General features: G+C 35.7%; 1 protein-coding gene across 2 annotated transcripts in view; it reads left to right on the forward strand.

Annotated features, from left to right (window-relative positions):
- SYT14 (synaptotagmin XIV) overlaps positions 1-13,623 on the forward strand; it is a 56,663-nt gene that overhangs the window by 34,682 nt on the left and 8,358 nt on the right. For both annotated transcript variants that reach the window (XM_010186716.1, XM_010186717.1), the window contains exon 4: positions 567-1,016. In XM_010186716.1, coding sequence (XP_010185018.1) covers positions 567-1,016 — 450 coding nt within the window. The remainder of the gene's footprint in view (positions 1-566; positions 1,017-13,623) is intronic.

A 13,623-nucleotide genomic window follows, 5' to 3' on the forward strand; every position in this document is an offset into this window, starting at 1 on the left:
TGCCTTACACAGTTCTAGGAAAATTACATTAATAAAGCCATGTTAATTTTTGACACATTTACAGAACCCTTGTGGACTGCAACAAGAGCTGCATGTGCAAGTCAGTGTTGTAATTCATGTATTCTTTCCTAGTGTCTCACCATGCTCTCAATCACTAGCCAGCTCTTATAAGCACTGTAATATGTTAACATAAAAATGTCTGTATGCTCACACTGAAATAAGGTAGTTCTGTCTATCTCGTAACAAATGTGTATGTATTTTAACATGTGGGGCACGGAAGAAAAGATCATGAATACAGCCTAATTTAATCTGGGCTCTGTCTGATTGGCTCCTGGCTTTTGGCAGTATTGGCCAGGTAAAATCTTTTGATATCTTCTTGGCTGCTAGTCAGCCATCTCCTCAGGCTTTTGGTGTTTAATTACCTTGTTTATGAAATGAACAAAAAGATCATAGTCGCTTCGTATTGCTCAGAGAAAGCCATGTATTTCCATGCTAGATTTAATAATAGAATACAATAAATAAATAAATAAATAAATAAATAGCTGCTTTTTCTTCTTCTTCTTCAGGATGTGTCAGCTCGAGGATCATCTTCACAGCTTCCTAAACCTTTTGATCCTGAGCCAGTAGCTAAATTTGGCACACTGGATGTGACTTTTGACTATGACTCACAGGAACAGAAGCTTTTGGTGACAGTGACAGCTGTCACAGACATTCCCACATACAGCAGGACAGGTGGAAGCTCGTGGCAAGTACACCTAGTTCTTCTTCCAATAAAGAAGCAGAGAGCAAAAACCAGCATCCAGCGGGGACCGTGCCCTGTCTTCACAGAGACATTCAAATTTAATCACGTTGAGTCTGAGATGATTGGGAATTATGCAGTTCGCTTTAGACTATACAGCGTACGTCGCATGAAAAAAGAGAGGATTGTGGGAGAAAAGATTTTTTACTTAACAAAATTGAATCTTCAAGGGAAGATGTCAGTGCCAGTGATACTGGAACCTTCTTACAATCTGTCTGTGAGTATTAAATGAGGCAGAATAAGAATACAGTGATATACAGTGTCCTGAATTTTGTGAGAATAGTGTGTATATTTATAGAGTCATCACATCCACTCAATTTTTTTCAACAGTCATAGCATCGTGTTAGCACAATGATAATTTTCTTATAGCTTCTGTAAGTACATTCACTTTCCTCCTGCAAAAGCTGCTCATATTTTTCCTTTTAATTACTTAGAAATTTCCAGTCTATAAATAGGGATATAGTGGTAAATACACACACACACACACACACACACACACACATGCGTAAATATACATGCAAATACGTATATATGTATTTAATAGTGTAATTTTTACTCTGCTACCGAGAGGATTTAAATTAAAAAGAAAGAGCTATACAAGCAAGTGCCCTCTATCTGTTGCAATTAAATTTTGGTTGCAATAGGTATTTTCCTTCAGGAAAGATAGGAAAGAGGAATTTTGAGAGCACAAAGCCATTTTCAATAACTTCAGATTGAAGCCTTGGAAATAATTGATTTTTGGTTTAGTCTGAAGTGAGAAATGGTGTGAAAAGTAGTTCAAACTGAAAAGGATTTTTGTTTGCTGAATAAAGCCCTATCTGACAAAAAAAAAATTCTGTACTCCAAAATAATGTAATATATTTAATAAAGCAAAGGAACAGTAATTAAGGGTGAACTTAGGTATCAATATCAGAAACCACAGGAGATCACTGTATGGGCAGTGATCAGCATCTCCTTTTTTGTTTTATTGTAAGTATTTAAGTATGCTTTTGTCCAGAAAGAGAATGTTTGTCATGTTATGGTCGGGGCTTCCTAGACTAGGAATGCTTGAATTTCTGTTGCCTAAGAGCTGCATGTGTGCTAAATAATGGACTTTTGGGGAAAGAGAGGATGATATAGCAAGGACATTCTTATTTGGCCATTGTATGTGTTTTGTGGGTTTTTTTAAGCTATCAATAAAAGAAAAAGAGGAGGAGAAAGGCAAGAAAGGAAAAGATTTTTTCAAGTGAAAGAACACAGTTAATTTGTTCTGCATTTTCAAAATACTTTATTTGGTCGATTGGAATAGTTTTTCCGTTGAACGTGACCATTACAAAAGTCTCGAAATGCCATTGTATTTAGTGACCAAAAAGATATCACTTAGAATTAGTAAAAGCTAAGACTAAAACTTGGCTTTCACAGGAGGATCAAGTGCCAGTAGACCATCTTTTTAATGATTCCTTAAGAAGTACAAATACGGTACAGTACGGTCTATTCCAAGGATGAAGTGGTTCACTTACCTAATCCAGAGTTTGCTAGCTTCACAGCAAAAAAAAAAAAGCACCCCGCGAAACAAAACATTGAATATTCTAAATGTAATTGCTAAATTTCTGTGTGTTCTCAACAGGTTCTGGTATAAAACTCACCAAAGTCAGTGAAAGAGGGCAATGAATGGGCCAGGCTTTTGATTGGTTGGTGTATCCTGTATGTGCATTGGTTGTTCTTCTGCAATATTTTCTAGAGTTTCTGTGGCAGAGAGAGTATAAACAAATTCCAGACGGCATAAAAGATTGTTACTTATTTTCTGTGGTGGTAAGGAATGCCATATCTGCATTTTTATTTCCTGCTTATTTTGGGGGAGAAAGGAGCAAGAATAAGGAGTATTGATAGGAAGTGAAAGTATCTTCCAGACTTTGTTGCTGTAATGGGGTTGAGGCAGATTTAGCTTACCCTACCTGTTGCTGAAAGGAACTTTCAGAGTCTTTATAGCTTGAATGAGGATTCATGGGGTTTTTATGGAACAGTACAAATTAGCTTTTAAACCTTTGGAAATTCATTCACATCTGAGTTTATGGCTATTTTTCAATTATTATTTATAGCCTCTATGATTTTTTTTCAGTGAGCAGATCTATTACAGGATTTAACATATAGTTATTTCTCAAAAGTGTTAAAATTTATTTTGTTTTTATGATATATGACTGGAAGTGGGGGGCATCCTGAGTCACTTGAGTTCAAGCCCTTGTTGTTGCAAACAGCTAGGTCATCCTGATCACAGATTTGTGAATTTCCCTCTGAAAACATCATTCCCAAACTGAACTTCTTCATGGTCAATTTATAACCATTTGTTCTTATGCCAGCATGGTCCTTGAGCTTAATTAGTTGTTACGCTTCTCAGGTATTTGTGTCTGGGTCTATTTATACACATTGGTCGTGCTCCTCATCAGCTGTCCTTTTGCTAGAATAAACCAACAACAATCTTAATGTCCAACTAATCATAAATGCCAAGCAGGAGTTCTTTAACAGAAGAAAGTAAGTGTTATTTCAGTTTGGAGAGATCCAGCTGTTCAGGGCTATTTGTAATTATAAAGTCCATGATGAGGTACACCATAAATTCTGAATTAAATTTGCCTTGTTCAGTTGCAGACTGTTTTGTTGATGTGAAGTGTTTATATTTGACAGCTTTTTTACAAAGATATTTCTTGGACACATGACAGTTGCCCCGCTTCTCATTATAAGTATTTTATATATTAAATATACCTTCTGTCATGAAACTTTCTAATCCATTGAAACATCTATGCTAATCTCTTCTGCAGAAATGTATTTTACTTGCTTCTGTCTGTGGCTGATATTGTACTTATGTATTTTATTAGCTAATCATATGCCTTCTGATTGTGTAAGAACAGTTTATATCCTGTGAAGTTTAGTATTTTTTCAGGCATACCTTAAAGCTGTTCACTAGGGAATCTGATTAAAGGTAGACCTCCAAGATCAGTGCCTCTGAAACATAGTGCCACTCTCACAGGAGCGGGTCTGTAACTTTCCAGTTGTCCCTGAAATGTGAATAAGTAGGTGTCATTGTGAGTACATGATACTAACATGTTCCTTAAATAGGTTTCAAAGCTACACATGGCTTCAAATTTACAAATATATTCACAAACGATCTTCCTCACCCAGGATTTCACCCTGCTTCTCACCTTCCTACATTGCATATAACGTCTTGCCCTAGCAGCTATTATCCACAGTCATACTGCTGTTTGTCTTTAGCAGCCCTGTTTGCTCAGCTCTCCCACTTAACAGGGAATTCCTCCTCACACAGCATCCTCAGCCCCCTCAGTCATCACACCTTTCCTTCCAAGTTCAGTGTGTGAGTGAGGAAGAAGCAACAGAAGCAATGTGGGCTAACCAGAGTGCGGTTGTCTCTGTGATCTGAGACTGTCCCTTTCAGATTTAATAGACAGTGGTCATTGAATCAAAAGTTAATGGCAGGGCTGTACATTTTGGGTTTGTCTGAGTATAATTTGCTTAGGAAGACCTTTGTTGATCCTTTTAAAGAAATTTTCCTCTTAATATACAAAGGCAGACATATTTTTGCTCCCTCACCTTGAGGTTTAGAATCCACTGTGATGTTGTTTATTTTTCTTCAGGAAATACCAGTGGACCTGTTTTTAGTTCCTCTTCATTCTTCTCAAGCAAGGAAATATTCCTGACAGTGAACAACAGCCTCCAGTATGATGTGCTTATAAAAACATTTAAGCAGCTTATTGAGTGAAATCTGTTTGAAAAAGATTTTAAAAACGAGTGTAATCCTCTTCACCATTCCATAGGTTTCTTTTTGGTGTAGAATACCAAATGTTTTAGATTTTTTTTGATTGATTTTTGGAAGTGCAGTTCTGACAGTAGAAACATACCTCTTCCTGATAAGCAAACCTAGTAATCATTCCCTATAACAAAGAACAGATAGTGTAGACATTCATACATGCTTAAAGGATTATTTTGTGTATGTTTACTATAAATATCCAGAGCATCCGAGACTTATTTTAATTATACTTTTTTGAGTGAAGGCATTTATGCATGCAATGTCTAAAAATGTTCACTCTTGCACATGCCCAGGTGCGCACTCTCCACTTTGAGGATGATGGTTAATCATCTAGTATACGTTGTGTTGTGCTTAAGGCATTTGTTCCATGTTGCCCTTTGTGTGGCATATGTTCAGTGTTCTTTTGAATGGATGTTTATCAGTTTATAAACTCAGGGAAAAAAGCTTTCAGAGTAGCATTTGTTTCTTGCTAATTCTTGGCCATTACAGAGTCGAGCTGTCAGGATTTGTGCAAATCTTAATATTTTAGGCCTATTGGTGATTTAACTACTGTGTTCTTATGGCATGGTCTATTCAGCATTGTACTTCGAAGGCTAAATACTAAAATTCGCATGTATAAACTTATCCTTACTAAATAGTAGCTACCAGTACAATACTTTAATACAGCTAATGAAAAAATAACTAAGACTTATCTAGAGGGGAAAAAAAAAACCAGACTCAAAAGATTTTGCTCATAGTATTTTATTTAACTAGAATTCTGCCTAAAAGGATCAGTTCCTATGTGATGCTGCATAAATGCTTTCAGTTAGCTTGTAAAAATTATGTCCATAAAAGTAAGGGGCAATTATCTTTAAAGAAAATGGTGATCAATTTACTGAGGCTGCAGGAAAACTTGACGGCACTTGGCAAATGTAGTGGACTCCCTGTGTGTGCCTGGTTGTGCAGGATTTCACAGCACTATTGGCAAGCAGCAGCTGTTGTCTTCTCAGTGTCATGGTGGCCTCAGCTTGTGAGCCTTTGTCTGGTGTTCCCCAGACACTGATTGTGGTAGCTGAGAAGATAAGTGTTAACCTATGGTGCTCTCTGCTCAGCTCTTCGTGAGGATATGGAGGGCTAGAACCCAAAGACAACTGTGGCTACTGTGCCCTAAAGCCAATGGTGTGTCTGCACTGTTCTGACAGATGGAAGTTTCAAAATAAACTCTGACCAGATAATAAGGACCTCCCACTACATAAGCTCAGTCATCAGAGTTAAAAATTAATTGCCTTTCCAAATCAGTGCTGTATGCTCCTGATTTTTTTTTTCTTATGTAAATATGTCTAATCATTCGTGTCAAATTTTGGCAAGTAATTTGTCTGTTCACCCAAGAAGTACTGGACTACGCATTGAGACTGTTTCAGTCCCATGTAGAATAAGCTTGATACTTTGCAGAACATTTTTACATAGTTTTCCAGAATTGGTTGTTTTTACTATCACAACTTGTCTTAGGTGCCTGCAGCCATTCTGTCATCTCAGTAGTAAAATGGTTGACCAATTCCAACATACGCTGCTTATTTTTGATAACTGACTACTGTCATGGAGGGTCATATGGTTATTTCTGTCACAGATTGAACAAGCCTCTTGAGCAAGCTATCCAGAAATGCTAGAATGCTTCCTCAACCTGTACAGAAACACATAAGCAGTTGTTTGAATGAATCCAGAATTAGAGGCAATAGTCCTTGCAAGTTGTTTTAAACTCTATAACTAAATTCAGCCCTTTCATGAGTTATCCACTGTCTCCATTGTGATCAAGAGAAGGATCTTTGTCACTAGGATGCTTATACCGTTGTAGGCCTGGGCCATATTGCTGCTGTTTGACCATTGAAAATCAAGTCCAAGATCAGTTCAGGAAGCTTTCCACAAATCAACAATTTAGGGTTTGTTATTCTGCCATGTCTAGGCTAGCTAGGGTTGTGATTCCTGTTCTGTCCATAATTTAAAGAGTGTAATTCTCTCAAAACAAGCTTCTGACATCTCATGAGGTTCTGAGAGGGCTTAGTTGAATCTTGTACATCCACTACATTTCTCATTTAACTTGCACTTTTAGCCTTCATTGATGGACATTTTTGTAAGATACAAGAATAGTAATTTGATTCCAGTTATTGCTGACATTCATGGATAATAGAGCTAATAAAAATGCTATCAAAGTGGTTCTTATATGCCATTTCTGGGATATGCTGAGCAATGTGGACAGTCAAAGCATTCTGAATGTATATGCCACTGCCATGGCAGAGTTAAAAAAGCCCACTTGGTCTTCAAGTTTTTAGAGATTAAAAAAAAAAAAAGCTAGCATAATACCAGGGCTTTCTTCAACACATTAGCAAAACCAGAAGTTGAATTTAACATCAGCTTTCAACTGCCTTGCTGATATCCAGATGGGATGCAAGTTCCTACTTTGATAACTACAATAAATCTATTACCATGACCCTGAATGTAAGATATTGAGAGAATTCTTTGAAGTCAACAAAGTAAAGAATTTTGTCTGTTTGTCAAAATCCTCAGTTGACCATATAGCCAGAATAAAGATTGTTTTTTCTCTATCTTAATATTTGTGCACTGAGTAAAATAGCAATTAAAAACGGTTATCTGTTGCCTTTAGTCAATGAGTTGCTTGAACTTTCTCAGTTTGATCCCTACAGTCTTTGATATTTGGATCAGCAAATAATGGAAACTATGTTTCAGACACCGTATTACTAGTTTGAGTGTATAATGATGCTTTTCAGTCTCTAAAATGCCTTAAGTCAAATGACAGGCTGTGAATGACTTTACTAGATTAAATCAAAGTAATCCTCTTGTGCAATACTCTTATTTCCTCAGAAAGACAGTCCATCAGTGACAAATGTATTGTCTAGAATTACATGTTTAGTTTTTATCATCTTTAAAAAAATAAAATGGAGAAGAAAAGCTCATCAATACATAAAGTAGATAAAAACAGAATACAAAAGATGAGAATTTTCATCAGGTATCTGTGAGATTCTTAGTTCTCTGTGGCCTAAGTATGATCATTGATTGCAATTTCAAAGAGCAGTAAGGAAAATAATAATACTGTAAAAACATACTGGTAATTTCCCAGAAGTGGCTTTGTAGGAGTTACAATTAAAGAGTATTGAGGTTGTCACTAGCATGGAATTTCCACTTTTGAAGACTACAGGCTGCTGCTTAAATCTTCCTCAAGCAACTCTTTCAGTGGGGATATATTCTTTAACTTACGAATCCAAGTGAAATTTCTGTTTCCCTTAAAGATACTGAATTTCCCAGCTATGTTATTTTCTTATAATTTGAATTCTTTCTTGGTTACATATATGTGTGCACATAAACATCCTCTCACTTTTGTTACTGTCTTTCAAGGAAACAAGAAAAAGGAAAAACACAGAAACTGTTCTGTTTGCAGGTTCAGCAAAAGCATGTGTACTGCTTTCCTCCAATTTATTTCTGCTGGGAGAAATCCTAAACAAGAACATTGCGCAAACAGTTGAAGTTACCTAGTCTGAAAATTTTTAACTTACATGTTTGTGGAATTTTTAATTTTCGTTTTTGGGTTACTTACTGAGTGATTCTTCTCCTGGGCTTTGCAGTATAAAGTCAGTGTTCTTCATTAGCGTTCTTCGGACTCGAGGATTCCAGATAATCACTTCTTTTGAATATACAAGCAGCCTGTATTGGGTATAGGATAAATATTTCTGTTCATAGGGTGCTTTAAGCAAGGGATCCTTTTAGCCTTAACATGTTATCTTCTTGTCAGGCTTGGCCCTCATATTGTCTGACCTTGAGCTGCATCTTTCACTGTTCCTGTCTTTCTGTTGGGCTTAATCAGCTGTCAGCTGGCCCCAGGAGAATCCAGCTTATCTCCACCTCTTGCCCTTCTTTGTGCTGTGTACCATAGCTGAAGCAGATTCCTTCCAACTGCAAGCACCTGGTGATCCTTAGATCATGAGATTAAACATGACCTGAACAAATCAAAAGGGCAGATTAAACTAGGGCTGGATGAACTGCTAATTGCAAATAGTTTAGCTGACAAATGCTTTATAAACATAGCTTTAATGTTATGGATTTTTTCATTGTGAGAAATAAGTGCTTGAATGTTTATGCAATCAAATACTAGTCCATATATTGACTACTCATAAATTATGCTTACTGAATCACTGAATCTTTTCCTCTTTTCCCAGTTTGGAAGACTGTAATCAAGAGAGAAAAGAGAAAAATGAAATTATTTGCCATTGATCTCCCCAGTGAGCATAAAGAGTTACTCCCATCTGGACAGAGCATTGTCACTGAAAGAAGTCTGTGGCCTTGGAAGCAGTCCCACAGTAACACAGAATCATAGAATGGTTTGGGTTGGAAGGGACCTGAAAACTAATCCAGTCCAACCCCCCTGCCATGGACAGGGACACTTCCCACTAGACCAGGTTGCCCAAAGCCCCACCCATCCTGACCTTGAACACTTCCAGGGAGGGGGCATCCACAACTTCCCTGGACAACCTGTGCCAGTGTCTCACCACCCTCAGAGTAAAGAATTTCTTCCTAATATCTAGTCTAAATCTACCCTCTTCCAGTTTAAAGCCAAAACCAAACATCTCCATGGTCTTGCAAGTTTGCCAGGGAATAAAGAGAGGGGGAAGTGTGAGTGAGTCTGGGTGGGAGCTGTTAGCACAGCTTCATCAGGAGTGCAGGTGAAATGTCTGCATTTTGTGTCAGATGTTCTTAACTAAATTGCCAGCACAAACATCTAACAGCTTTTAGCACTTGAAAGTTTCTTTATGCTACACGTCTTGTCTCAGAAAACAGAATTCAATAATAAAAGGCCTCTTGCCTCTTTTCCTCCCCTCGCCTATGGCTGTATGAAGAGCTGGTAAACTTCTGCAGTATAAAAACAGAGCACTTTTGTAAGTGCTGTAAATTCCATGGTACGTTCATTTCCAATTGCCTCTGCTGCTGCTCAGGTTTGCTGTGCAAATTTCAGGCCCATTAAATCTACGGAACAGCTAAGTGACCTTTAGTAATGTGACAAGGAAGCCAAAGGTGTAATTTAAATACAGACAAATAAAAGTTATAGAAAACTTAAAATGTTTCTCTTTCTGCAGAGAACTAATATTCTACTGAGCTGATAATTTTAAAAACTTTTAGTCTCAAAGTACTAACAGCAAATTCTCATAAAATATGAAAAGCAACACAAATCTCACTGAGAACTTGTTCGGAATCTTTCAGAAAAGTGGAATGGGTTTTTTTTGCCATTATTCAGGGTATAGACATTTTATTTTGTAATTTTCCTTTTATGACAATTATAGTATCCTAAAGTTTGAAAACAACCCTTATTTCAGTAATGCTGTATTTTTATTAGAAAACCAACAAAGCTTTCAAATTTTGTTTAAATTAATTAATGTTAAATTGCTTTAAAATTGAAATTTTTGTAATATCATAATGTATCTAAGGATGTTTTATAGCTCTGTAAATTGCAGTATCTATGGTAAATTAAAGCTGTGCTTAGAATTTTTAAGGTATTAGTCCCTTGACTGTAGTGTATGAAAAAATTATTATTTGCATTTGATGTTCATTTTCCAGTATTTTATCTGTGAGAAAATTGTGTATTTTATAAAATTCTGCATCCAGAAGATTTTTTTTTCTCTTGAGGGTAAAAAGCAAGGTAGAGCAGAAGCTTTTGATGAGACATGTGAATTTTATCACTTCAGATAATCTGATTTTCAACAACATTAATAGCAGTTTAATAATCAAAACCATTCTATATTTGAAGAATACTATGAATGTATTTATTTGCTAAAGATTTTTAAATTCAAATTTGTGAATAGAAAATCTTGGTAATTTTTAAAGCATGCCATTCTACCTAAAATAAATATGTTTTGTTTCTTAAAATCAGATTGCATAATGAACATATTATTAGAATATTTACTTTCATGTTTGTGATTTAAGTTTACTTGAATATTAATACTGTAAAGTGATAAGTACATGAATAAAAATGCACATTATACTTAATTGGAACATGCTTCAAGGAAGCTGTTAAGCAAAAAGCTCAAATAATTACCTGACATAAATAATGATGCTTTCCTAAACTCGAATCTTCATGAGATGACTATGATTTCCAAAGTATTGGTTTTCTTAAAAAGCAAAAGCAAAAACAAAACCAAAAACCCCTCAAACCAAAGCAAAACCAACAAGAAAACCCCTAGAACATCCAGATTGATAACTATTTAAACTCAGGTATTTAAATCACCAAAACCTCAAAATTACAATGGTATACAGTACAGAAATAATTTTTAAAGACCTTTTTTGGCACCTACTTCTTAATTTAATTCTTATTTTGCAACATCTTTGCTAAATTTTATTATTATTAAAGTTAATGTTAATAATATTTCAAACATTTAATACTGTTTTGAGCATCATGTAACACTTGAGGTCTACCTTTAGAAACAATAAGTTGATACTTCTTGCAGGTATTTGTATACGGAAAGAGTATCAATTGTTTGGTTTAAAGAACTGGTTTGAGTACCGTATTTTTAAGGACTTTCTGTTTTCAATTATAGCAGTCCTCAGTTTTTTCATGAGTTAGGGGAAACAGAAGCAGAATTGATGAGGAACCAAGGCAAACATCTCCACAAAAGCATCAAAGTGTCCAGTGTAGCACATAAGTGGCATTTAGATGTCAAAAATTACAAAGCTCCATTCTTTGACATTCCTAATTATTTTCCATCCCTCCGTTTTCAGGGCTGAGTTCTTCAGGTGGTTTAAGTTCTCTTTCTCAGGAATGATCTTGATACTTTTTCAAAAGTATTTTAGCTTTCAATTATGTTTTAATGAAGTATCTAGTGCTTAAGCCGCTAATGAGGGGCATGGAGCCTCTGGGTTCAGTATTCTCCTCCTCCCTGGCTCTCAGAGCAGAAGCAGGGAATGGGCTCCAGGCTCAAAGCTGGTCTGGAGCCTGTTTGGTGCCTGAGTGCTCTCATCACCTCAGCAGGTTTTTGTCTCCAAGTGGAACAGTAGCTTCAGGGTTCAGCACTGAGCTGCTGATAAGAGAGATGAGTACTTTTATCTGCAATGTTGGAGACCTGGATTCAGTTCCCTCTTGCCAACTAGGATTCAAATTTCCTTCCCTAAACTCTCCCTTGTAATGATATAGAAGTAGAAGAAACTAATGTGCAAAAAAGTTCTTTAAGAGATTAGTGGTATAACATTAACATTCAAAATTTCAGAGAGACATTTTGACAAGTAACATTCTGTGAATCAGATTTTTGTTGCTGAAGGATTGTCAGCAAGGTTTCATCTTTCCTGTGTATATTTTGAAAAGTCAAAAGAATCAGATGTTCTTGTCTCATAAGCCTGCAGAAGCATGATTTTAACCTGTGGGATGATGGAAATGAACTTTAAACTGCCCTCAGATTATGGACACATTATTTTCTGAGATTAACTCCAGTTGGTCTAAGAGCAGAATTTGTAAGCAGAACTTCAGGGTATAGAAAAATAACAGTAGGAGATGAATATGTAAGTAACAGCTATCCTGTTTCCATGGAATTATGGTGAAGGAAGACAAATAAATATATTTTACATATATTATAATTATTGCAAATAGAGGATTCGCTATGCAGTCAGAGAGCAGACAAAAAGATTATTGAAAATACTTCTTAAAAATTCAGGTCTGACACCATGCATTGTATATATGCACTTCCATTGGCACTAGGGAAAAAACTGTGGTTGTTTTTGATTATTGACTTTTGTACAATAGGAACATGTGAAATACAAATATTGCTTAATAGGATTATTTTATTACATATTTATTTAAAAGTTCTGTTTCTTCCCTAGATAATATATGCAAAGAAGTAATCAGGAACAATAGTTTGGAGAATTAGTAATTAAGTTTTCCTAGAATATTACACATATTACTCTTATAATCCAGTGAAAAGCAGTGATTCTTCTAAGTGGTGATCAAATAAAATCCACCTAACTTTGTAATAAAGTGCAGTCCTGTGGTATATATGAGAAAGGTTTAGGTCCTTTGAGCAGAGCTCTGTGTTATAAAATGGAAAAGCTGAAAATTTGCAATTTACTGTAGTAAGACAGACCTTTGAACCAAATATTTGGAATAGACTTCACCTATTTTTTTTTTTGCTTGTGTTTAGTGTTTAATAATATGTTTTTGTAATGGCTAAATTGACAAAAATAGGTTAGAGATTTAGCATTAATATCTTGGAGACAGCCTCATCATTGCATGATGGCCAGATCATCAATACTTTGACCGTTCATCTAAGATCTTAAAGATCTGCAGTTAAAATTTTACAGCAGTTTTTACTAGGCAGTTCTGATGCTTCACTGACTTTGAAAACCTTTTGCTATTATTGAATGCATATTAAAATACACACAGTGTTTATAGAGGAAAAGGAAGAGCTATAAAAATAAACTTACATAGACAGATTATTTCAAACAAATATTAGCTTTTGGTCTAAATATTACATTTCCCACAGTGAAACTACAGTATCAAAGTGGCCTACAGATAGATTTGCAGATAGATTGAATGCAGATCTGTATGGAGATGAGAAGCATCTGGTAGCACTGTAATGTTGTCACGAGATGAAAGCTTTGTTGTAGCTAAGTTTATATTCAGGTTGTACCAATTAGCAATTTCAGTGTTAATATTTTACAATTTGGCACGTGATAATGAAGCTTATATTTTGAGCAGGTAAAAATGTAACTTCTTGTCTTGCTTCTTTCTTGATGAGCTTATTAGCACTCTTGAATTCTGACTATGGAAACAGAAAAAACTGTAAACAGACATTTGAGAAACTTATTTTCAATTCTAGTGAGGCTTACAGACTTAACACCAAGTCAGCTTACTTACTAACAGATGTGATTATCACGGGATTCCTTACTTAAAACAACGAATGGATTTCCACAATGTGATCAATAAACTCTGTGCTGGAGAAAATACTTTTGAGAAGACATCTAATAATACTTGATATCCCTGATTTTAACTTTGTCCTGCTAT

The sequence above is a fragment of the Mesitornis unicolor genome, unplaced genomic scaffold (assembly GCF_000695765.1).
Source record: "Mesitornis unicolor isolate BGI_N332 unplaced genomic scaffold, ASM69576v1 scaffold53686, whole genome shotgun sequence".
NCBI lineage: Eukaryota > Metazoa > Chordata > Aves > Mesitornithiformes > Mesitornithidae > Mesitornis > Mesitornis unicolor.